The sequence below is a fragment of the Delphinus delphis genome, chromosome 19 (genome assembly GCF_949987515.2).
Source record: "Delphinus delphis chromosome 19, mDelDel1.2, whole genome shotgun sequence".
Taxonomy (NCBI): domain Eukaryota; kingdom Metazoa; phylum Chordata; class Mammalia; order Artiodactyla; family Delphinidae; genus Delphinus; species Delphinus delphis.
This window is the reverse complement of record NC_082701.1, coordinates 45,160,423-45,185,722: the sequence shown is the minus strand read 5'-3', so window position 1 is coordinate 45,185,722 and position 25,300 is coordinate 45,160,423. Positions and strand designations below refer to the sequence as shown.

Sequence of the window (25,300 nt, the reverse complement as noted above, 5' to 3'; positions counted from 1 at the left end):
TCATGAAGTTGAATGAAAGCCCTCCTGAACCTGACCTCACCAGATTTTCAGCATCATTAATGCTTCATCTGTGGAAGAGCCCCCTTCTCATCCCTGCATTATACAAGCCCTGCTCTCCTCCACGTGAGACATGGGGGAATGAGCATCAGCATTATGCTGAGTTCTTTCACTCCTGCTGGCTGGTTCTGCTCAGAAGAGTCCAGAGAGCTTAGATCTGTGAAAGGAAAAATTGGGAAGTGGCTCCACATTCCCAGACCCTGCTGGGCCTTTGGACCTGTGTGAGGGCAGAGAGGGTGTCAGCTCAAGCCCACAGTCTTAAGTTACAATCTGGGCGTGATCCGTAGCTGAACCCAGCCACGTTAATGCCAGCACCAAACCATATATGGATATGCCTTATAGCTCCTACAAGAGTGTTAGATTCTTGAGGCCAGAGACGATTTCTTGTTCCTCCTACTATTCCTAATGCCTACAGAGCAGTTTATTTGCAGATTATCAAAAATAGTAGCTGATTGTAGGCATAGATATGGGAGCCCCAGAGAGCAGAGCAGGTAGGTATGGGGCCTCTGTTTTGACAATGGACTTGCTATCAGAATAGGAAAAGGACCAGAAGTGGGAGTCAAATCTTTGTTTGTTTATTTATTTATTTATAAAATTTATTTGGGTGCACCAGATCTTAGTTGCGACACGTGGGCTCCTTAGTTGCAGCTCATGGGCTCCTCAGTTGCGGCTCGTGGGCTCCTTAGTTGCGGCATGCATGTGGGATCTAGTTCCCTGACCAGGGATCGAACCCACACCCCCTGCATTGGGAGCGTGGAGTCTTAACCACTGCGCCACCAGGGGAGTCCCAGTCATTTATTTTGACAGGAGCTCTGGCAACAGATTTAGGAGGGTAACTAAAATGAGGTTTGAGGGATAATTCGTTTGTGTCGCCTTCATTTCCTCCATGACCTGACACAGAGTTGCCTGGATCTGCTGCATCTTTTAAGGACCTGGGTCCATTCGGCAGCAAAGGCTATTCCGGGAGGGTGGGGGGTGGAGGGAGTGCCGGGAAGACCAGCGTTCCTGGCCTGGGAGGGGCAGTTGGAATCATCTTATCTCTAGTTCGGGAGGACCCGCCTGTAGCCTGAGCATTATATAAGGGGTTGGGTCACCGGTGATGTTTCCCCTACACTCATTCCCTACTGTAAAGCCAGTCAAGCAAACCTTTTGGACAAATGTCATCATGAGAATACAACATGGTTATTATTCTCAAGCCAGATTTACCCAGTGTGATTGTAAGTTAGATGAAACCTTTCTGAGTTGCACAGATTTCAGATTTCTAGGTTCAGAACACTTTATGGGAGGGAAAGTTATCAAGGAAATATCACAGCCGGCTCACCCTTTGGGCTGAAACTCAGGCTGCAGGTGAGCAATCCCCAGCACGGCATACCCAAATTCTGCCTCAGCCACAAAAGCCAGGAGACACCAGCATCTCCAGTGATGCAGCAGTTCTGCACTTTCTCATTCTGTAGCAAACTACCTGCAAATTTCAGCCACACCTGCAAATCTGGCTCAGGAGGGAGCATCCTGGCTCCGTGGAGTTATGGAAGTATAACCAAACATCAGTAGTCAAGTGTCTGGAGCCAGGGATACAGATGAACAAAGATACTAATTCAGTGATGTGCAGTAGTCAACAGACTATTGCAGCTGTTGTACAGGTTGTCGCAGGAGATCTGTTTCAAGGGTCCCAAATGCTGGTCAATGTACTGGTTGCATCAGAATCACCTGGAGAACTTAAAAAAATCTTTGTTTTACTCATACCTGAAGCTTCTGCTTCAGGAGGTCAGGGTGGGTGGGTGTTTTTTTTTTTGGGGGGTGTGTGTGTGTGTGTGTGTGTGTGTGTGTGTGTGTGTGTGTGTGTGTTTTTAAGCTTACCAGTGATTATGATGAGTGGCTGGGTTTGGGAACCTCAGTTCTCCTCAACCCTGTCAGTTTCTAGTGGAAGAAAAAGAGGCCCAGAGAGAAGGGTCCTCCAGGCAGTTAGAAGTGGAACTGGTCCTAGGGCCTCTTCTGTTGACTCCCAGACCCAGTTTCCTTCCCACGTACTCTTTGCCTCCTCCCAAACCTCACTTCACTGTGGAGCTCTGTCTACGACTGCTTCTGGCAAAGGATTAAGACCAGGGGAGCACCGTGTGAGGTCACTAGGACAGGGTGGCTTCATGACTCTGGAGCATCAGATGGCTCTGTGTGTCCAGATCACTTGGGCTGTCCTGAGTCAGATGTGGGCAGGGAGTGAAACTGTCTTTTATCTGCCTCAGGGGCATTCCTCCTTCCCTACACTATCATGGCCGTTTTCGGGGGGATCCCGCTCTTCTACATGGAGCTCGCGCTGGGCCAGTACCACCGAAATGGATGCATTTCGATATGGAGGAAAATCTGCCCGATTTTCAAAGGTAACGGAAAGGCTTGGGTGGGTGAGTGGGTCCTCCTGGGAAGTGATGATTTCTATCAATGGGTCGAGCTGGACACCTTCTTCTGGAATCAGTTAGGCCTTAGGTATCCCTGGGAGATAACTTGAGTAATTAAGGTTTTGACTGCTTAAGCAGTATGAGATTGTTAAAAGCAAAATAGAATAAATGGCAATTAAAAGTAAACGAAATAGAAAAAGCATTAATAGCACATGTACACATTTTCTAGAACATGTAACTCTGCAAATACAAATAAGGAATCTACCATATTGCCACTTTCCCACTGTCTCCTGGAGTCTTTGGAGGATGAAATGAATGGCAGCCCCACCTTTAGCCCTCACCCGGGCTGCAGTGCCCCTGATGCCCTGCCTAACTGCTGGGCTGCCCTTGAAACTTGGCCTCCCTCACCCTCTCTCTCCCAGGGATCGGTTACGCCATCTGCATCATTGCCTTTTACATCGCCTCCTACTACAACACCATCATGGCCTGGGCGCTCTACTACCTCATCTCCTCTTTTGCGGCCCAGCTGCCCTGGACCAGCTGTAAGAACTCCTGGAACACTGGCAACTGCACCAACTACTTCTCCGAGGACAACGTCACGTGGACACTCCACTCAACATCCCCTGCAGAAGAATTTTATACGTAAGTGCATGTAAGCGAGGGGGTGGCCTGTTAGGGGCAGGCCACACCCCTGGGCTTTGGCTTCTTAGGAGGGAGGTGGGAGCCAGGGGCTCTTCACCTCTTGGCTGATGGATTTCTGAGAGATGAAGCTATCGGGGAGGGGGAGTAAACGTGAGTGAGGGAGTTGGGAGACTACCTTGAGTGCTCCACAGTCTGGGTCTCTGCGCCATCCCCCTCTTTTCTGTTGTGCCCAGGCCAGTCCCTACCTTCACATTCCAAAATTATTCCCCTGCATCAAAACTGCCCTTCTTCCTGGGCCCTCCTTGCAGCCAGCTGTCATGGAAGCAAAGCCTCCCACTACTTCAATAGTTTGAAACTACACAAAGAGTTTCTGGTTTCATGTATTCACTTAATACGTGGGATCTACCCTTTGGAAGAAGATGCCTGGAGTAGGCAGTTTTCTTTAATGCTGGAATTTCAGGCAATAGCAGCCCAAAGGGAGCTGTTTTGGGGTGGGGAAGGGACCCACTGCCCACACATACAAATCCTCATGCACCCAGAAGCCAGTCATGTTAGTCATTCATTGGGTCCCAGCCTAGGAAGGAGACCTGGAAGTCTGCTTTTGGGTCGAGCGCTCTTCCCAGGCTTGGTTGGCTTGACTGCCCTGTTCTCTCCTTCAGGATGGGCAGAGCCCCTCCCAGCTCTTCCCGAGGCTTGCTGACCACTTGATCCTTGCAGTACTGTGTCCGTTTTTTCTCTTGGTGTCCTCCCAGAGGTATCACACGCAGTATGCTCAGGTAACTGTTCAGACCACGTCACTGGCCCTTCTTTCTCATTCACTCAGGCGCCACGTCCTGCAGATCCACCGGTCAAAGGGGCTCCAGGACCTGGGGGGCATCAGCTGGCAGCTTGCCCTCTGCATCATGCTGATCTTCACTGTTATCTACTTTAGCATCTGGAAAGGTGTCAAAACATCTGGCAAGGTGAGGAGGACTCTGGCTGCTGATCCAGGCCTACCAAGGGGCCCTGGAGGGTCTAACTCAGAATTCAGTGGCCTGGATAGCCAGAGACAGGGGGACATGTTTTCCTTTACACCAAACACATTCCATGATTTTCAGTGTCTCGTCACCAAATCGGTTAGAAAATTCTAGAAATGGGTCAATCCCAAGAACCATTGTATGATTTTTTAAAAATTCCTTTAACACGCTGGTAGTGTCATAACTAATAATAGTGGCAATAATTTACTGAAAACCCATCATGGACCATGTACAGTGTTTTGTATACACTGGCCACTTTGTCTCCTGCTAGGTATTTTCCCCATCTTACAGATGGGGAGTGGGTTTAGAAGTAGTTAGTACCAGCAAGCAGGGAATCAGATCCCTGTATGATTTTAAAGGCTGTGATCTTTCTGCCACCTTGCCTCCTAAAATTACAGAAAAAAAAGAGGTAGATCTTCTTTCTTGGACGTGTTCAAGAATAAGACACCAGCATTCATGTGGTGATAACCTATGTTTCCTTCCTTACAGGTGGTTTGGGTAACAGCCACCTTCCCTTACATCATCCTTTCAATCCTGCTGGTGAGGGGGGCCACCCTCCCCGGAGCCTGGAGGGGAGTTCTCTTCTATTTGAAACCCAACTGGCAGAAACTCCTGGAGACAGGGGTAAGATAATGAGGAAAGCAGTGTGCACCTGTCTTTTTACTAACTGAAGCTAGTCCTCCGAATAGGACAGTAGGAACAACTGAAATTTGGGTTCAGCGGCAAGTCTGCAGTGATGCTTTAAACCAGAAATACAAGCATGAAAAGTACAGTTGAGGGGCTTCCCTGGTGGCGCAGTGGTTGAGAGTCCGCCTGCCGATGCAGGGGACGCGGGTTCATGCCCTAGTCCGGGAAGATCCCACATGCCGTGGAGCGGCTGGGCCCGTGAGCCATGGCCGCTGAGCCTGTGCGTCCAGAGCCTGTGCTCCACAACAGGAGAGGCCACAACAGTGAGAGGCCCGCGTACCGCAAAAAAAAAAAAAAAGTACACTTGAGGCCACTGCGTTGGTTTATGGCTAAGTGATAGGAAGAGAACTCACATTTGTTTGCACTTGGTATGTGGCCAGCCCTGGAAGGAGCCCTGAGAAGCCTGTTTTTTTGCCTCTGCATGTAGCCACATGGAGGCATGAGGGCGCTGGCCCTGCTGGTGCTCAGCGATGGCCTAGGTCTCGGCCCTGGCCCTTACCTCTGCTGTGTTGCAGGTGTGGGTGGATGCGGCCGCCCAGATCTTCTTCTCTCTCGGTCCTGGCTTTGGGGTCCTGCTGGCTTTCGCGAGCTACAACAAATTCAACAACAACTGTTACCAGTGAGTATCTGGGGCCCCCCCAAGCAAAGCTTGAAAGTGGAGTGAGTGTCAGTCAGCTGGTCTGGAGGAAAGCGATCAAACCGATGGCCTCAAACCTGGCCAGGCTTAGGCCACGTTGACACTCTGACCCTCAGGGGTGCCACAGGTGCCTGACCACTCACCCAGACCATAGCCTCACTCAGGCGTTGAGAGAGGCTCCAGGCCACTTCTGTTTTGTGAGATTCTCTATATGTCAGGAAAAATTAAGAAATTCCAAAGCAGGTTTACAGAAATCACAACATACATTCAATGTTTAGATTTGACCTGTTAATGTATTTAACAACAAAAATTGTGATAATTTATTTGTGTATATATATACAAAAAGAATAATGATTGAACTATTTTGACCAACATAGAATGCCATAATTTTTATGTCAAAATCTCATTTCAGAAATGTGACAAAACAGGGAGCATGGCGCCAATTATGATTTAAATATCACTCCTCATCTTTAGAGTTAACTTTGTCTTAATATTCTATCACAGATGGCAATGTCCAGCAGTCTGATTGTGCTATTCGTAAGATAATTATAGAATTAATTTTTTTTTAAAAAAAGGAATTTACATGCACCCTAAGCAGTGTGGCCTTGCATTGGGACACCAGCCTAAAGTTGTATGATGAAGTCCTCTTTTAGAAGTGTCAGGATATCTTTGTGGAACTCTTATAACCTCATTTACACATAATGTCAAAAGTCTAAATCTGAGGTCTTCACAAATGTAAGGCCAAGGCCTCCTCCTGGCCCCGGCTGCAACTCAGGCCCTGCTTCAGAACAAGCCTTGTTTGAAATCCAGAGGTCTGTGCTGTGCTGGTTTACAACAAAATCATCTCTTAAAACCATCCCTGACTGCTGTTCTCCCCATGCCATGCGTGGTGATAACAGCAGCTTGTGCTTCAAGGTAATGCAACCCGTCTGAGAGGCTGGGCCCTGGGAGGAGGGGAGGAGACACCCGGACAGGCTTGAAGTCCCTGTGAGCTCAGCCCACTCACCCTTGTCACAGCTGGAGACAGATGCTCCTTAGATCGCTGACTTGGAAATGTCTCAGGCCCCTTGGGTTTTCTGCTCCAGAGACGCCTTGGTGACCAGCGTGGTGAATTGCATGACGAGCTTCGTTTCAGGATTTGTCATCTTCACAGTGCTGGGGTATATGGCTGAGATGAGGAACGAAGATGTGTCTGAGGTGGCCAAAGATGCAGGTAGGACCTCGGGTTTTGTTTGGGTTCCTGGCTCCCACTGAATTGCTTTGCTGCTCTTTGGATCTTTACAAATATCTAACTTTTGCATTATTTCTAAATGTTCCTCTTAAAATTCTCAAAGGTTTTAGAGAAACTTACTGCCTTGGAAATTTCAACCCTTTCCATCGTGGTAATGGGGCAGCTCCCTCGGCACCCAGTACTGGGGCCTTGAATACATTGTGGGCTTGGAAATATGACTTGGATGATGGCTTTTAAAACTAGTGGGTTTGGGGGACTTCCCTGGTGGTCCAGTGGTTAAGACTCTGTGCTCCCAATGCAGGGGGCCCAGGTTCGATCCCTGGTCAGGGAACTAGATCCCACATGCATGCTGCAACTAAAAGAGCCCCCATGCTGCAACAAAGATCCCTCGTGCCGCAACTAAAACCCAGCGGCAGCCAAATAAAACAAACTAACTAAAAAACAGTGTGGGGCTTCCCTGCTGGCTCAGTGGTTAAGAATCCGCCTGCCAACGCAGGGGACATGGGTTCGAGCCCTAGTCCAGGAGGATTCCACATGCCGCGGAGCAACTAAGCCTGTGTGCCACAGCTAATGAGCCTGTGCTCTAGAGCCTGCAAGCCGCAAGTACTGAAGCCCACTGGCCTAGAGCCTGTGCTCCGCAGCAAGAGAAGCCACCGCAATGAGAAGCCCGTGCACCGCAACGAAGAGTAGCCCCCGCTGGTCACAACTAGAGAAAGCCCGCGCAGCAATGAAGACCCAACACAGCCTAAACAAATAGACAGATAGCAATTCCTATTTAAAAAAAACAAAACAGAACAAAAAAAGTGTGTTTGGGTCCTGTGATGGGTCCAAGTCTAGTAAGCAAATGATTACTAATCCTTTGCAGAAAAATTAAATGTAGATGATGTAGCACTCTACTGTACTGTAAGGTTTCATGGAAAAAGAGTGACAGACGTTGAAGACGAGGTTATGGGATCTTGTGGATGGAGTCCCAGGGCTTTCTTGCAAACATACATCTGTCTTTAGCCCGACACGGTGCTCTGATGAACTCCATGCCCCAAACTAAGGGCGGCCTATCTAGTCCATGAGAGGTTGAAGACATGTCCCTCATACTATCAAAAAGGACTTCAAAATAGCTGGAGGTCTTTATTCCGAGGCCGCTAGATTCTTCTGAAATCAGTATAACATTTCCTACTGTTCTGGAGCTGAAGAGGGAGCTAAACGCTGTGAGACTTCAGAGATATATCAATCCTCATGTTGAAAAAAAAAAGCACTGAATTATTATATAGTGGACACTCCAATTCATGTGCTCAGCTTTGCTAGTCTTGAGGTCTCAGGTTTGCTTCGTTTCTCCATGTTGGTTGAGGGCGCGTACTCTTCAAGGTGGATACTATTCCCTTCCTGCCTCCCAGGATGTCCAGGTAGGATGGTGTGGGGTGTAAGGAAGCGTTTGGTACGTGTCCAACCCTGATTCACATGTAAGGTTTTGTGACAGGAGTTGTAATTGTTGGTGTGGCCAAGTTTCTCCTGAGACATCTTTGTAGGGCAGGTCTCAGCGACCACCTCCTCCTCTTTCCCGCTCTGTCTCAGGCCCCAGCCTGCTCTTCATCACATATGCGGAAGCCATAGCCAACATGCCGGCATCCACGTTCTTTGCCATCATCTTCTTCCTGATGTTAATCACACTGGGCTTGGACAGCACAGTAAGTGAATGGGGAGGGAAATCCGGCTCTCGGGAGGAGGGAGAAGGGGGGGAGGAGGAGGGGAAGGAAGCTGTACCCATTCCTTCCCATCCTGGCCACCCCAGGCCATGTTGGCTGCTCCCTCTTGGTGCTCCCTCAGCCCCTGTTCACTTGGGTGCTTACTGCCCTCTAGTACATTAGAGGCATTAATGGGATATTGAGGGTAAAGTGCCAGGCACAGGCCAAGAGCTCAGCATATGTGAACTGTTGTGCACTGATTGTGCACTGTCCCTTGACCAGACTGGCAGCACCTGAAGGCCAGGGCAAGGTCACACTTGTGTCTCAGTGCCCTGCAGCCCAGCATTCATATCATTAGTGTGGAATGAGTCTCAGCTTTCAGTTGGTATTTCTGGTGCAACCAAAGTCTCCCCGAGACACCTCATGTAAAGAAGTCCTGTCCATGTGCTATACTTTCTTTCCTTGATGTCCTTAGGAATGGGTTCTAAATGACAGGGTAAAAAACAGAGATATGTTTCCAGTGAGGGCCGGTGAGTAGGGGGAACTGGTCACGATCAGCTTGACAGGTCACTTGGCAATTTAACCCCTCCCTTCTGTTCACTGTCCTAGAGGTAACAGATTTGTCCCGAAGTCTACACAGTGACCATTTGTGTGCCCCTCTCAGTTTGCAGGCTTGGAGGGGGTGATCACAGCCGTGCTGGATGAGTTTCCACACATCTGGTCCAAGCGCCGGGAGTGGTTTGTGCTCAGCGTGGTCATTACCTGCTTCTTTGGATCCCTGATCACCCTGACTTTTGTGAGTACCAAAACCCTAAACTTAGAGTCAACCTCCCCTAGGGCAACAGAATGTTACAAGAAGCTGTTCCTTTCCATCCCACATGGTGCCCTGGCTTTGGAGCCAAAGGGAGAGAAGTTGTCACCGCTGTTAAAAAGTTAGTCATCAAGGAGAGGAAGAAAAGTTGTTTCTAGTGGCATCTGTCTGAAGAATCTGGGCGTGGTATCTGGAGGCTCAGCATTTTACAGCAAATCCAACTAGATTTAAGGCTTGACAGACTATCTGGAGGAAAACTAAGATGTGTCTTTTCAGTCTATTTCCAGTCCTTAGGGCTGCTTTCATAGGAATAGTGCCCTGATGTCCTGATATGCTGAACATCTGGAGGCTGGCATCTCATGTTTGTAATGTCACTTCATCTCCTCCAGAGAATTTGTAATGGTAAAGAAGTTAGAACTTCTCTAGTGATTTTATTTTTTTGGGGGGGGGGGTAGCTTAGGCACATACTGTCAAACTGTAAATCAGGCATCAGATAGTACCCATAGGCATTGTAGGCGTGTATCCTTCTGACTCAAGGCAGATTTTGTAGATAAACATCTTCAAGCCATGACCCCAATGGCTCTGGAGCTTCAGCAGGGTTGTGGGGCCCTGAGTAGGACCCAAGGGATTTGTGAGTTAGGACAGAGGCAAAAACCATGACCACTGGGCCCGGTGTGTCTGGTATTGTAGATTTTCCGGGGTAGAATACACAGTAGGTATTCAGTAAATTGAAGAAAGTTGAAAACAGATCCAGAGGCGCTTTTGAGTTTGTCTTAAAGCTTAGTGGGGAGTGGAAACCAGACGAGTGACCTGTAGGGCGGGAAGAGGTGTGTCTGATGGGATGAAATCTTGCCCATCTGCCAAGGCCAGTCCAAGAAGTAGGCTCTGGGACACTTATGTTAGACCCAAAGAGAGAATTTTCCAGAATTATCCTAAGAAGGTCTTTTTGCTCCTGTTGTAAAGAGGAGGCAGTGCCTTAGAGGGCCTTTAACCGGGTTTGTGGTCTCATTTCCAGGGAGGGGCCTATGTGGTGAAGCTGCTGGAGGAGTTTGCCACGGGACCTGCAGTGCTCACTGTTGCCCTGATAGAAGCAATTGCTGTGTATTGGTTCTATGGTAAGATGCTCCCTTCCACTAGCTATGATCCTTCCTACACCAGCCCATATAGCCACCAGAATACAGAAGGGCCGATGTCGTCAGGGAAAAGCAGGCCAGTGTACAAGACGTCACCTGCTGCATCCCTTCTTCAAAAACAGGTCATCACTTCCTCCACACTCTGTGCAACAGATTGCCTGCACTCCTGGGAGGATGATTTTTTCTTCTGAGTTTATATGTTTACCCAGTGGAGACAGGGCTGAAGTGGTTCCCTATAGCTCATCCACAGTGGTTGCTTACGATCCTGACAGGCTCTAAGAATTGGACAGACAACAAAGAACTAGTGCACAGTGAATGCATTTGCAGAGTGTACAATATTCTGCTGTTACATAGAGTGGCCCCACTTTAAATTTCACAAACGAGCACTCCCTCCAGAGCCCTGAGACAGAGTTTAGGAGCTTATCTTCTCGGGAAGAGGCAAGAATGTTCTTGTTTGCATTATCTGTCTTGGTAAAGCCTCCAATTTACACCGCCCCCACCCCCGGCCCCCCAATTGTGGGATGGAATCTGATAAGGGTGAAACCACCAGGAGCGGAGAGAGAGCTGACACAGGTTCATGGGCAGGGATCCCAAGAGCCCCTGGGCGAGGATGAGGAGGGCACAGGCAATGGAAATGAAGAAAACCAAGTTCAGAGATGCCTTTCTTCATCTTTAAAATCAAGATGTGATGATTTCATTCTGAAAATATTTTCCTAGTTTCTATGATAGCAGAACAGCTTTAGCATGTGTGTCATTACACATAATATAAAGAAGGGGGGGGCCCACATTTTGAGTTGCATGTAAGCCCCCTTTTTTTTTTTTTTGAAAGAAGTCCTCCCCACCTCCTCAGCACTTCGGAGGACCAAGTGCAAGGTGTGTGATGTTACAGACCTGCTGGGCACTTTCAGGGAAGCAACTGCAGAGCACCCTTCCTTCCTCTTGTCGATTTCTCCCCCAGTCCTCACTTCCATGCCAGTTAAGAAGAACCTTGATCTTGATCTGACATATGAATGTGCAACAGTGTGGTTAAAATTTTCTCTTCAAAGTTTCCAGCATATGGTTAGAGTCAGTCTCTGTCAAGTGGTTTCACCATTTTTAGACAAAATTCCACTTCCTTTTCTACAGTAACGATAAAATCAGATATATACTGAAATCCTAGAAAGGCAGTGTGGGCACCAAGAGGGGACTTTAGGTCCCTCCTCAGATGTCCACCAATCCTCCCACTCTGTGTAGAGAGAGCTTTGCTTACTGTAACGTGCATTTTTGTGACAAGTCCCCCATCTCACTTTCAGACCAGACTGGTGACCCCAAGCCCCTCCTTTGGAGAAACTCCAGAGCGGTTACTCTCTCTGAGAGTCAAGGGATAGGAGGACAGTCTAGCTCCTCTCTCGGTCAATCTCGTTCTCTTTTGGATGATTTTAGGCATCAATCAGTTCTGCAGTGACGTGAAGGAAATGCTTGGCTTCAGCCCTGGATGGTTTTGGAGGATCTGCTGGGTAGCCATCAGCCCTCTGTTTCTCCTGGTGAGTTGTCATTTCCCTTCTCCTTCTTGCCCTGGAGAAAGATTCACCCTCAAACACTCATAAAAAAATAAATTTTATCGAAGTGTAACATATATATACAGAAAAGTGTGCAAATCACAAGTGTACATCTCAGTGAAATTCTATAAATTGAGCACCATTTTGTAGCTAAAACCATACCAAGAAACACATGACCAATACTTCACAAGCCCCTCTTGTGTCCCCTCCCAGTCACGTGCCCCCCATAGTTAACCACTCTTCCGGTTTCTGTCACATTATTTCATCCCTCCCCCGCTCTGTGATAATGACACATAACGTTCACTGAGCAGTGAGTGCCAGGCCAGACTTTACACTAAACTTAACACCCATTGCTGTTTCAACTCTCACAACAATTCTATGAAGTAGAGTTCTAGTTCCCCATTTCACAGTTTCAGAGAAATTGAGGTTTAGGGTCCAAGGTCACATGACAAGAACTGTTCAAGGCCGGGGAAGTATTTACTGTGCTGCTCATGAAGGACCTAACAAGGGTCCTAGTAATTCTGTATTCATTTTCTTAAAGACCACCCCCACCCCCCACCAGGTTTCTCAGGTGTAGATCTGAGTCAAAAGTAGAGTCCATTCATTGTAGAATGAGAGAGCTCAGCTCCAAGGGTTGCCTGTTTGCCAGGACGTGTTCAGTGCTGACTCCAGCCTTGCTGCGTGTGCCCCCACGTCCCTCCTGGTACCCGTCTGAAGGAGATGTTTGCCCAAAGATGGATAAGCACCATGCTAACATCCCAAGTGCACTCTGAGGTAGCCTGGGGTAAAGTGACTCCGTGCACATCAGCAGGGATTACTCTCAGTTCTTTCATTTATCTGTAACTTGATTTGGGGTGGGGGGAGCTTTTTGGTCTTTTAGAGCCAGAGACTGTTCCTTCAGTCCAGCTCCTGCTTATTAGGATATCTGGACCATCCATTTCATCATAGGACATGTATGCATCTGTGCCTTCCCCTTCTTTCAAAACAACCCTTTTTGCATTCTATTTTGACTTTCTCGGGGTAGTTCTTTTTTTTTTTTTTTTGTGGTACGCGGGCCTCTCACTGTTGTGGCCTCTCCCGTTGCGGAGCACAGGCTCCGGACGTGCAGGCTCAGCGGCCATGGCTCACAGGCCCAGCCGCTCCGCGGCATGTGGGATCTTCCCAGACCGGGGCACGAACCCGTGTCCCCTGCATCGGCAGGCGGACTCTCAACCACTGCGCCACCAGGGAAGCCCTCGGGGTGGTTCTTTATTTTTTGTGCTTTTCTGTACCTGCACATCTCGATGTTAACCTATAAGATGGACAGCGTGCTCATTCTTGCCTCCATAATGCTGCACGTGTCTCTCTCTACCCCAGAATCCCTCCTTGACTTCCATTCCCCTGGACCCTGGAGGTTTCCAGAACCAAAGCCAACCTTTGCCCCAAGTAGCAGATACTCTCAGGGCCTGGGGGCTCTGGTGTGTGCTGTGGGCTCCAGTGTTCCTCTAGATCTTGGCCTGGTAGTTCCTTATTACCTTGTCAGCTTGCTGTTGCTTTTTTGGTAAATTTAAAACAATGTATTTTTAAATCCAGAAATTTTAGCTGTTTTCAGTGAGAGGGTTGGTCTGGATCACTATTCTGCCATTAGTAGAAGCAGAAGTCCTGACATAAATGGGTTATAATATTGTTACCAGTGCTTCTTGATAATCTACTTAAATCTTTTCATTTGTTTTTCAAAGGAAGGAGAGATATTGGATTAGTTCCCTGAGGGAAGAAGCCATGTTTGTTTGTTTGTCTACTTTCATATTCTCCACACAGGGAGGGAATGATGTTCAGGGCTGAGACTCAGGAAAGGCAAGCAAGGCACTCATCCTGGACGTAAAATTTCCAGGGGTACCAAAAAACTCAGTAGTCAAGATAAATACTGCTTTTTTTTTTTGGCTGCATCGCGCAGCTTGTGGGATCTTAGTTCCCCAACCAGGGATCGAACCCTTGCTCCCTGCAGTGGAAGCATGGAGTCTTAACCACTGGACTACCAGGGAAGTCCCGATAAATACTATTTTTATGCAGTAGTTTTTAAAAATCAAAATTAATGCAAAAAAAATCCCTGATGAACAAAATACCAATGTTTTAAATAAATACGGGATCCAACCATATACTTGCATGTCTCACTTCACTCACCTTGCCCTAATCTGGCCCTGTCAGAGCTTGTCTTTTTAAAGTATTGCACTAAAATATTACATTATTATTATTTCTTGATTACTGAAATTCTGACATCCTCTTAAATGTTGTGCCCAAGGTGAATATCTCATATGCCTTACCCTAGTCCTGGCCCCAGGCTTTTAGTATTTTCATTTCTGTGCTTGTCTGGCAAACTGGGTGAACTCTTGGTGTACAGCCAATGAGTTTCCGTGCCCAGCAAAACCCAGGTACAGATCTGGGTTCAGGGACATGACATAATTCCTGTGAAGTTCACTCTACTCACTTCCTCTAAAGGTAAGTGCTCCAGGGCCCAGTTAAGCGGAGGCAAATCTGTCTTCCACTTCTGGGTTTACTTAACAGATCCCCTGCTTTGGGCTTTTTAAAGCTGCTTTAGGTAAACAACGAGTAGCTTACTAAAAATATTCTTTTTCACTGAAGCCAAGTTATAAAAAAGAAAAATATCGTACATGAGCAAGAGGAGGTGGGGATGTGCGAGGGGGTGTCTGGAGCAATACTTAGTGGCCACAGTGAGAGCTTGAGGCCTCCCTGAACTGCATTAGGTTTCACACACCTGACATCAAGATGAGACGAGTTACAGCAGGGATGGCTCCTAACCAGACCCCACCTTTCCCTGTTTCAAAATTACCTTTCTCAGTAGCCGGGTCTGGGGCTGAGGAGAGTCTGTCCAGAGAAAGGTTTGCGATTGGCTGGGCTCCTGTTTTGAAAGCTTCCTCCTGGACTCAGGATAACACTGTTCTGAAGATGAATGTGTGTTTAACAATTTCCCATTTTATTATGTGAAGAGAAAGAAAAAAAAGATATAAATAGATGTTTAGGCCCACAAATAATTTACATTACTGTCTTCTTTATGACTATGAAATAATAAGATAAAATTAAATCAAAAGCAATAACGATTTCAGCACAGCGGTTACTAGGCAAAAACTGGTATTTACGCTGTCTCTGGAAACCAAACTGAAATAAGAAAACTCATAAACCGAGTACTGGGAGCACACCATGGAATTTTTCTTGGTCGGAATCTTCACTGAATTTTCACATCAAAAGTGTATTGAGCTGCTTTTTCCTTCCATTATTCTTTTCATTACAAGGGCCTGTGGCAGGCAGTCATTTATTATCAAGATGCCTCACGGCAGAGCCATCCTTGTTGAAATCCCAGTTCTTAGCCTGGGGTTAATGCAAGGAAAGGGGGGAGAAGGAGAACTTACCTAGGAGCCTGAGTCTTCTCCAGGTCTTGAGAACCTTATTACGTCTCCTGGACCTAGGTACCTTCCATCTTACCAAAAACAATCACCACAGAGAAACGCAGGAGGAAATGAAAACAAAGCAGAAAGAAATAGGCAGGAGCTATGGAGAGGTCTCCCAGTTTATTCCTCCACTGTCTCACAAATCGGGGCCTGAACCACTCCTGATGGATGCGTCTCTTCTCCTTTGCCCTGAAAGGGGCGCTGTAACCCCCCTAAATAACCTTCTGAGGCCTTGGCATCCCCACTGTAGGGGCTGAGGTGGGGGTAGGGAGGAAAATCAAGATAAGCCCCTAACCGCTTCATTGTTGGCAGCGGAGGCAGAGAAATTAGTGACTTCTTTGTGTCAGAGTTCAATCTAGGATATATCACACTTAGGCAATTTCATGAAAGTGTCTTAGCTTTAGTGTTCAGTGTTTGTGGTATATGGACTGTCTCTGTGTGGATAGCGTGAAAAATTTTTAATGTTTCTTGGAATTTCTGTTTTAGTTCATCATTTGCAGTTTTTTGATGAGCCCACCACAGCTACGACTTTTTCAGTATAATTATCCTCAGTGGAGCATCATCCTGGGTTACTGCATAGGAACGTCATCTTTCATCTGCATCCCGATGTATATAACTTATCGGCTGATCATCACTCCAGGGACACTTAAGGAGGTATGTGCTAGTGTGTGTGTGTGACACTTAAGGAGGTATGTGCTAGTGTGTGTGTGTGTGTGTGTGTGTGTGTGTGTGTGTGTGTTCAGATTGGTAACTGTTTGGGGAGAAAAGGGTTCTCTTCTTATGCTCTATTCAAAGGATGTTAAGTCCGCCACAAGAATTCACCAGGAGGCTCTTAGTCTTATATAATTATATAACTATACCATCGTGTAGCCTCTAATAGCTGCCACTATCACCTTAAGGCATCTCCCATAAGCCACAAGTACAAAGGCGAAAGAGTGAGCTGGCCATGTGGATGCACCGTAGCACACAGCTTGGTGTATAGCATTCTAAACATATCAGAAAACTGCTTTGCCTCCTGCATGGCATTGGGCATGCACATCAGATCAGTGGTGTCTGGAGCAATAACGCAAATTTGATTTAAGTGGATTTAAATTAAATCCACTTGGTTTAAGTGGAGATTATGATGGAAAATGCCTGTGGTCATTTTCTAACAGCAGTGTGACAAGGGCTTTTTTTAAAAAAATTTATTTATTTATTTGGCTGCGTTGGGTCTTGGTTGCTGCACGGGGGCTCTCTCTAGTTGCAGCGAGTGGGGGCTACTTACTCTTCGTTGTGGCGCGTGGGCCGCCCGCTGCGTTGGCTTCTCTTGTTGCGGAGCACAGGCTCTAGAGCACAGGCTTCAGTAGTTGTGGCTCGCGGCCTCCAGAGCGCAGGCTCAGTAGTTGTGGCACACAGGCTTAGTTGCTCCATGGCATGTGGGATCTTCCCGGACCAGGGCTCGAACCCACATCCCCTGCATTGGCAGGCGGATTCTTAACCACCGCGCCACCAGGGAAGCCCTACAAGGGCTGTTTTGAAAATCACTAAATAAGGGTGTTGCAACAATATCGTAGTTTTAGTTCAAGTCACTGGAATGAAAAAAAAAGTTGCCATTTTAGCAAGATTCATGTCAGTAAATGAATAATGTGCTGTAAAAATTTCAATAACAGAATCTTACAATTTGTATAAGATTGTATGTATTTTAAAGCATCTTCATGTAGACTATTTTATTTTGTTATCAAAATACTTTGTGAGGTGGATGGGCAGGTATCATTAGCAGACAAAGATACTGAGTCTGGGAATAATGCTGCTCATAGTTTCCTTATTTCAGTGACTTGTCCAGGGATACACAGTACAGGGAGGCTCAGAATCCAAGTCTTCTGGTTTTTGGTCCAATGCTCTTTCATGTTTAGGTGCAGCTTCTCTTTTGTGTCCTCAGGGTACTAATAGTTTGCTAATGTAGAAATTGGCTCTAGAGGTTAGGGAGAGATGAGTTGCCACTTTTCATCCTGTACTGACAAGAGTTAGTGTTCAGGCTGCCAGGATTCCTAGCAATGTTACCAGAATCGAAAATGCTTGGGTCATTACTTGTTTGGTTGTGTTTCTTGCCATAGTAAGGTTACTGTGGCAGTAGAGCCTGAAGGAGCGGCCACTTAGAAGTCTGTGGGTGGGTGCTTTTGTAGGAGACAAGCTCAAAGGTGAAGAGTGGTATTTGGGGGAGAGCTAGAGGGACCTGTGCTCTATAATGACCTGAGAGCATAGGTGGGCTAGTCTACGGACTCTTAGAAGCAAAACTTAAATATCAGATCATCATACTCATCTTCCTAAAACATTTCACAAGAAACACGAAGCAAGAGAATGTGAGGCCATTAAACATCATCTCTTTTCTAAGAACTGAGATTGCTTCTTTTTCCAAACAGAAAAACTGAATTCTAGGTGAACAGAATTAGTAACTCTGCCAGGAGTTACTAATTTTCTACACCCAAAACAGTCCTATCACAACCTCATTCCTCCCAAAGGGGCTTGGACTCTGGTGTTGCCTGAAATACACGCTCAGACAAGAGTCATTGTACTTGCTCCTTCAGGTTGTCCTTTATGGCAGTCATGATAGTCCACTGGCCCAGCTGACTCAAACCCAGAGTCCAAGGTCAGGGGTGGGAACTCTAGTTAGGTTAATAAATTTCAGTATTCTTTGGTCACAGACTGTACCTCAAGTCTTGATCATCTTTCTTGCAAATTCCCCGTTAGCCACAAGGAAATGCCACCCAACGGTGTATAATTAACAGAGCTCAGATCCATTAGTAGTAGAGGTAAGGCCGATTGCAGGGCCATGTTTGTCATAGGCCACCAGATGGGAAACAGTGGGTTACCAGGAAGCATCATGATATAGCTGGTCAAGGGGGACTAGGAGGGAAAAGACTATGGCAAGTCATTTACCTGCTCTGGGCCTTAGTTTCTTCATCTTTAAAATGTGCTCATTGAATTGGATTAACATTTCCAAAGTATGTTTTAAGGAGTAGTAGTAGTTCCACGGGATATGAATAAGTGTTACTGCTGGGGGAAAAAGGTTACGTGGTCAAATAATTTTGGAGAATGCTGGATTAAGGCAAGGTAAATAGGTCTCTTTACTACAGGATTTCTCAAAAGCCTTAACACGCCTATGTGCATGCTTAATTTCTGATAAGAATAAAGCATGCCATGTTTTTGCCAAGCACCCCAAGGGACTAAAATTTTTTGTGAATACCAGACTTGATGGTCTTGAACATTCTATCTATGAGGGAGGAAGAACTCATATAAAATTTTGGTATGGTTAAAAAGAAAATAAGTAAATTTCTTAACTCTTCTGGGCCCTAGCCATATACAAGGCTACAGTTTGTGGAGTGAGCCACCACTTACTCACCTGTAATTTGGAGGCTATCATGTGCATCTGCAACCTGGAAGTCTCAAGGTTGGAGTCATCAACTGGATTAGGTCACTGCCCCCAGAAGCCCCTAGTAACCTGCACAAAGACACTGGGAAGATGGTCCCTAATAAGTAAGCATTCATGAAGATGGCAACAGTGATCCATTGCTTAGATGATTGCCTTGCAGAAGGCCAGGGACTGGCAAATTTTGAGAGCGATAGTAACGTGGCAACTGGAATGCTGCTGAAATATGGAAGACGAAGGTGGACCTGGCATTTGGGGAGATCAGCAGCCAGAAGGGCAGGAGAATGGGCAGGTGGGGGCTAGGGCACAAAAGCCAAATGTTCTACTTTACAGTGTTGTTTACTGTGGGTCTTGCCTCTACCCTAGTTACAGTGATGTGTCCAGTTCCCAATTAGCAAGGCCTAATTCTCCTTAATCAATTATGGGTTACAGATTCATCTGTGGGAAAGGATGGTTTGTGAAATTTTGCTTTCTATGACTTGACATGTCCAGGTAGTTGATGAGCACTGCAGCAACTCGTTTTTAAATGGATTTCCAGTGTGAGATTTTAGTTCTTGAAATATTAAGGTCATTAGAAACACAACATGTACAATTTTGTGAACTTCATTACCTATGAGAATGGGAACTTTTAAAATTCCATAGGCCCTGCTCCCTAAAGAAGAATCAACCCCCAGAACCAGGAAATAAAAAAAACTGAAGGGGACTACATACTTCTTCAATCCAAAATAAAAAGGACAAGTAGCAGAGCTTCACCTAAAATCAATAAATCAAAATATGCTTTCAGATCCAATTTTGCCTTGCTCACCATATGTACAGACTTTTGGCATCAAAGAGTTTACTGAGCAACTTACTTAACAAAGATTTTCTTCTACGCTTCTGCAGTGCTCCCCACATCCCTGAGCTGCTTCGTGTCACTGATGCTAAGTTTTGCAAGGCAGGCTGTATATTTCATACCCAAGCCCAAGCATATTTCAGATCTGTCCCAAAGCTTCTGTGTACCTCAGCTGTTTCTAAAGTAAAAATTCTCAGCCTTTTCCCTGTGCTAAGTACTACATCAACATGAGATTGCTTTACGAATGATGATTTAAATGGGCACATCTTTTAAAATTTAATTATGTAATAATTTGCACCCTTGTATGAACTAACCAGTGCTCCTTAACAGGTAAATTCATTAAATCAGTAACATCCTGGCTGTTACAGTAGCTGATGGCACTGTGCACTGTGCCTGTAGCATGTATGCAGGCACAAGGAGCATGGCTGAGGTGGGGGGAGCCAGAATCCAGAGCTCACTTTGCTTCCCAAGCCCTGTGGGCCACATGAAGCCTCCTCTGACAAGAGAAAAGGATGCCCTTTCCCAGGCCATCAAAGGCATGTTACAGGCCAGCAGAGGTTCTATTGAAGGTCCATCATTTCTCCCATTAGTGTTATGATGACTTTCTTAATTAGTTTACAGATGCTTATATAGTTCCTGAATATGCCATTTTTACCCATATTTGAGAACAAATAAATTGCAGATTCCTTTCTTAAGGAAAGTCAGTAAGACTATTCCAATTTACTATTAAATGCCATTTAAATGCTACTTAACCTTTGTATTAATATTGAAAAAAATTTTAAACTGTTAAATTATAAGAATATTTATAACATCATGTTTTCTTCCTAACAGCGTCTTATTAAAGGTATCACTCCAGAAACACCGACAGAAATTCCCTGTGGGGATATCCACTTGAACGCTGTGTAAAACATCAATGAAAGGAAAATGGCTTCCCAACAAGCTCTTCCTCCAGTTCTGACAAGTCACACCTCGCCTTCCCCCTCTAAGTCAATGAGCTGCCAGCTAAGCCTGCCGATGAAAGGGCCTTCTTCATAGAGACACAGTCCCAAAAGACTATGGTGCCCAGACTCTTATGGCCTCCAGCCACTTATTTCTGTGAAATCTCCCAGACATGTTATCATGTTAGACTCTGTGATGCAGCTGAAGTGGACTGCTTTGGATGTGGGAGGGTGTGTATGGAGGTGATGAAAACCACAATGTCGTCAGTTAGGATTAGGTTTAGGATCAAGTCTGTGAAAGTCTCCTGTATCATTCCTTGTTACGATCATCAGTATTTAACATCGTTTGCTTCCAAAGGTTTCACTGTTCATGAATGCATAAACCATTTAGAAGAAAACAGGGATACTGTCTTGCTAGCCATATATTTCCTGAGTAGCATAGAATTCTACTATAGCTGGAATCTACTAGAACCCTGTAACCTGTGTACTGCTCTGGAGTCAGGAGAGGAAGATGTAAGAAGCTAAGCTGAAAAATAATGTGTACATGTGAGCATGTGTGTTTGTGTATACTGTTGTTCCAGTGTATCCCTATCTCCATTCTAATACTTTGGGCCCATTACAAACTTTATGAATTTCCTCTAGTTTTTCTTACATTAACAAATTCCACCTACTGAAATTTGTATGTATGTTATTATTTGAAGGGTATAATTACTACAACACACTCTGCCACCCACTCCTTTTCCAATGAACTTTAGCCCATACATCTTCCTTTATGGGCCATGCTTTAGTATTTCTTGCACTTCACTGCCATCTTCTTGTCTCTCTCTGCTAAACATTCAGGATAATGTTCCACAGGCAAATCTGGCCTATTTCATTAGTCACTGTGGCTTGGCTATGAACTACTTTGAAGATGAATATTGATAAATGCATCTTCAGTGTTCAGTTGACTATCTGGTTTAAGCTCTACTTCAAATGACTCAGTTTAACCATTAAGGTTACTTCGCTTTGTGAAGAGTGGATAAATCAAATTTTCACAGAGTGTAGAGCTCTGGTACCCTGACCTAAACCAAGGTCATCCTCAACCCAAAAGTAATTGGAGAATCTGGGTTAGCCTTAAATGAACCTCCTCCCAACCCCTTGACCCTTCCTGGTTGGCTACCAGGATACTGAGCCCTCCAGATAATTTTCAAGACTGAGTCTAAGTAAGCCTGATTGGAAAAGGGTCAGTTAAGTGAATAACCTTACATGCCACATAAAACCCTTAATACAGATCAAGTATATTTGATCTTCAGTGGCTTGGGACTCTCAGATGCATAGGTAGAGAAGCAAATTTTACCTAGTAGTGTGAGATTTCCTTACCAAAATCTTAAAGGGAGTAAAGCCTAGTCAATGATAAAAGGACTCAATGATCTGGCCCCATATCACATCAGTCCTCTATATAAATCTAACTTAATCCTAACCTTATAGAAAGATCTATATAGCAGAAGCCTAGTTTAATCCAATTATAGAGCTTCCTCCCTTGGCTTCCTTTCCCCAACAATATTCCCTGGCCATCTTCCTGTATTCCCCCTACATTCTTCTATTGCTGATTCTTTGCTTTTCCTAGCAGAATATTTTCCTCATAGATGTTAGCTGCTGAGAAGTTTCCCAAAATATTAGAGGAAAAGAGAGGGGGATTTAAAAATGACTCTTAACTGACCTACCTTCATTATCTTCACTCTTTCATTCCTTCCTGCTACCTCATGTCTTCTCTTTGCTTTCTAGCATGCTGAAAGGAGAGAGGTTATATAAGTGGCAGCATATTCAGTAGTAAACAGCTTTGCAAATTTAAGAACTTGCTTTATAAATATATTCAGATATGTATTCTCCCCATCCCACACACACTTATGCATTTTCCAAAGATATCATTTTTTAAAAAGCACTTTTTCAAACAAAGTTTTGTCAAGCCAGGTGTTATACAGGTGTTTTGAAAAGTTTTCAAATGTCACTAGACAGGAAAAAATTCAACATCTCTCCTCAGCATAGTTTGCATTTACTTGACCCCTATTTATCAATACTATACCATGGATTTTTTTTTAAGGAAAACTTGAGTTGGTAAATGGACTTTAAAATAATCTTTTAAAGACCTTTTACATCTAATGTAGCATTTACATAAAAGTAAAAACTAAAAATGGAATGAATTGTAAAGTTATTTAAGTACTGAAGTTAATTTTTTTTCTGTGATTTTATTAGTGAGAAATACCTGAGAAATAGGCAAGACACAAGCAAAGGCATGGAGGCAGTTCAGTTGATTGAGGTTGTTCCTATATGTTGACATGTAATAGAGTCCAAAGAATTCATCTTTATTCCAAAAAACTTGCAACCCATTTAAAACTTATTCCATTTGTTGTGTGGAATGCATATGACTTGTAACCTAAATTCATTGCCCTGGCTGCCCCATGTAGAGATGGATGCAAAGACCCCAACAAACCCAAAGTCAATGTATTAGCTCCAAAATCAAACAATCACGATCAAACCAAATAATGAATCTCAAATTAAGGCAAAAAGTTATTCTTGAGATGAGTCACTCTCTCATCGTCCCTGCTTTTTAGGAAACTTGTTAATTTGGTGCCACCAACCTCAATATTTAAGTGTAAGTATGAATTTCCATTTAATTCACCCACCCCACCCTGACCCCTTAAAAGGGAGATTATTCTCCTAGAATTAGAACCATATTCTTTTGATAATTAGGAAAGGCTGACCTGATACATTGTATCTGTTGTATAACTGATTTGGAGGTCACTGTCAAGCAAAGCTTAAAACCATGGAATGCAGTGGCTTAACTGTGCTGTTCTTACACATTTTAGACAATGCTTAGCTACCCAGTGGTACAATCCACACCTGGTTCCTTTCATAGCATGTCTCTTTGCTCATAAATCAACATCTGGTGCTTAAGATATCATTAAATAAGGCAGTATTCAGAAGGCATTTTCTACCCTCCCTTTTTTCTTTTATTGTCAGAGATGGATGGGGAAGTGAAATAGCAGATTCCTCAGAGAGACTATACTACAACCTGTCATCCCCATAAAGCAATAAAAGCAAAATAGTCCTATGCTAAGTGGAAGAAGTTGTATACTTTTTTTTTTTTTTTTTTTGCGGTACGTGGGCCTCTCACTGTTGTGGCCTCTCCCGTTGCGGAGCACAGGCTCCGGACGCGCAGGCTCAGTGGCCATGGCTCACGGGCCCAGCCACTCCGCGGCATGTGGGATCTTCCTGGACTGAGGCACGAACCCGTGTCCCCTGCATCGGCAGGCGGACTCTCAACCACTGCGCCACCAGGGAAGCCCAGAAGTTGTATACTTTAAAGTCATCATTATTTAAAAACGCAAGGAGAGTTACACAAAAGGCTCTAAATTAGGAAGGGGAACTTAGAAAATGCTTGCTTGAGAAGTATGTTAGAGACTGAAATTTATAAATCCAAATATGGAAAGAAACCCATTAAGACAGGGAATATTCTTACACTGTGGAAAGCTTTCCTGGTCCACTTGAAACATTCTGAATTCTTTTCTTCAACATCAGAGATAAGTCTGATATTTATTAAAATTTGTCACGTTCAGTTCCATGGAAGGACTATTTTAAAAGCTCTAAATCTTTTTTTCTTACTTTTTATAGTATCACCTTTTCCCCTCATTGCTTAACTGTCTCTAAATTTCAATGATAGGACAATATTTTAAAGTTCAGATAACTACATTTAGAGGCAGAAACAAACCTAGCTAATTTCTCTACTTTTCTTGGGATCTGGAAGTTTCTAAAGGAAGGTGAGCTTAAGTTTTATTTCCTCTCCTAGAATGAAATAATGCCCTTCTCAATTGTTTAGTAGGCATTTACCACAATGGAAAAGATGGAATCTTAAATATGTCTTTCCTTTTGTTACATACAGTTATAATTCATTCAGTACTGTTTCTACATTAGGTGTTTCAAAACAAATCATCTTTTCAGGAGAAGTCTTTATTTTTTGGAAATAATTCACAGTATATTTCAATTGGAAATTTCAGGTTGTATTTCTCTTACCAACACATCATAAAATTCACACCAAATTGCTCTGCCACCAATGCAAGTTTTTCCCTTAAGTTATCAAAAAGAGATTATTTCACTGGCCAAATCTAATTTGGAACCAGTGTGCATTGGTGGGGCATGTCATCAGAAGAAAGTTTTATGTCTGCTGAACTAAGAAGAACCTTATCATTTAGGATACAGAAAAAATGATTTCAGTCCTTCAGTTCTACAACTGAAGACTACAATTATAGTAGATAATTTATTTCTAACAATTTGTAAACACTGACAGTCCAAACAACAAATATTTAGGAAGGAGCAGCTAGCCCATCTCTATGCTAAAATACCTAAATTTCCATAAATAAATAAGAACATCTGCTGTTTTTTTTAAAAAAACGATTTGATTCTTACTCAAACTCTAATATGGTAAGTGTACCTTATCTTAAAACTTGATACATGAAAAATGCAAAGTTTAAAGGATAAAATTAGGGACTTTACATAAGAATTTGCAGTTATTTCTCCAGTGGCATTTAAAATATGATTTGATTTACAAAAAACATTTTCAGGATACTTTGTGTGTTGAACATATCAATGAGGTGCTTCAAAGTGTGGATTATATACAGTTAGTTGAATTATATAAATGGTATTTCTTTTTCCTCATCTTTCCTTTCTTCTTCCACATTATTTAGAGCTAAGAAGAATAAATTTCTTCCACTATTCACCTGTCAACAGTGATAATATGAAATTTTCCATGAAACATTATTTTTTACATGAAACGTGTTTATTTTTAAACTTCAGTGACAGAATTAAACCTGTTTTATTTATACA

At 44.4% G+C, this 25,300-nt stretch overlaps 1 protein-coding gene and 1 non-coding gene across 2 annotated transcripts; both read left to right on the top strand.

Moving 5' to 3' along the window:
* Window positions 1–2,323: 2,323 nt before the first annotated feature.
* SLC6A4 (solute carrier family 6 member 4) lies at window positions 2,324–23,525 on the top strand. The gene is made up of 12 exons (XM_059996639.2): window positions 2,324–2,432; window positions 2,840–3,089; window positions 3,913–4,051; window positions 4,595–4,729; window positions 5,308–5,411; window positions 6,515–6,642; window positions 8,230–8,342; window positions 9,004–9,135; window positions 10,166–10,265; window positions 11,706–11,806; window positions 15,751–15,918; window positions 20,334–23,525. The coding sequence occupies exons 1-12, from the start codon at window positions 2,324–2,326 to the stop codon at window positions 20,406–20,408; spliced, it is 1,554 nt and encodes a 517-aa protein (XP_059852622.2). The 3' UTR covers window positions 20,409–23,525.
* On the top strand, window positions 6,919–6,991 carry TRNAG-CCC (transfer RNA glycine (anticodon CCC)). The gene has a single exon. It is a non-coding gene; the product is annotated as a tRNA-Gly (tRNA).
* Window positions 23,526–25,300: the final 1,775 nt, after the last annotated feature.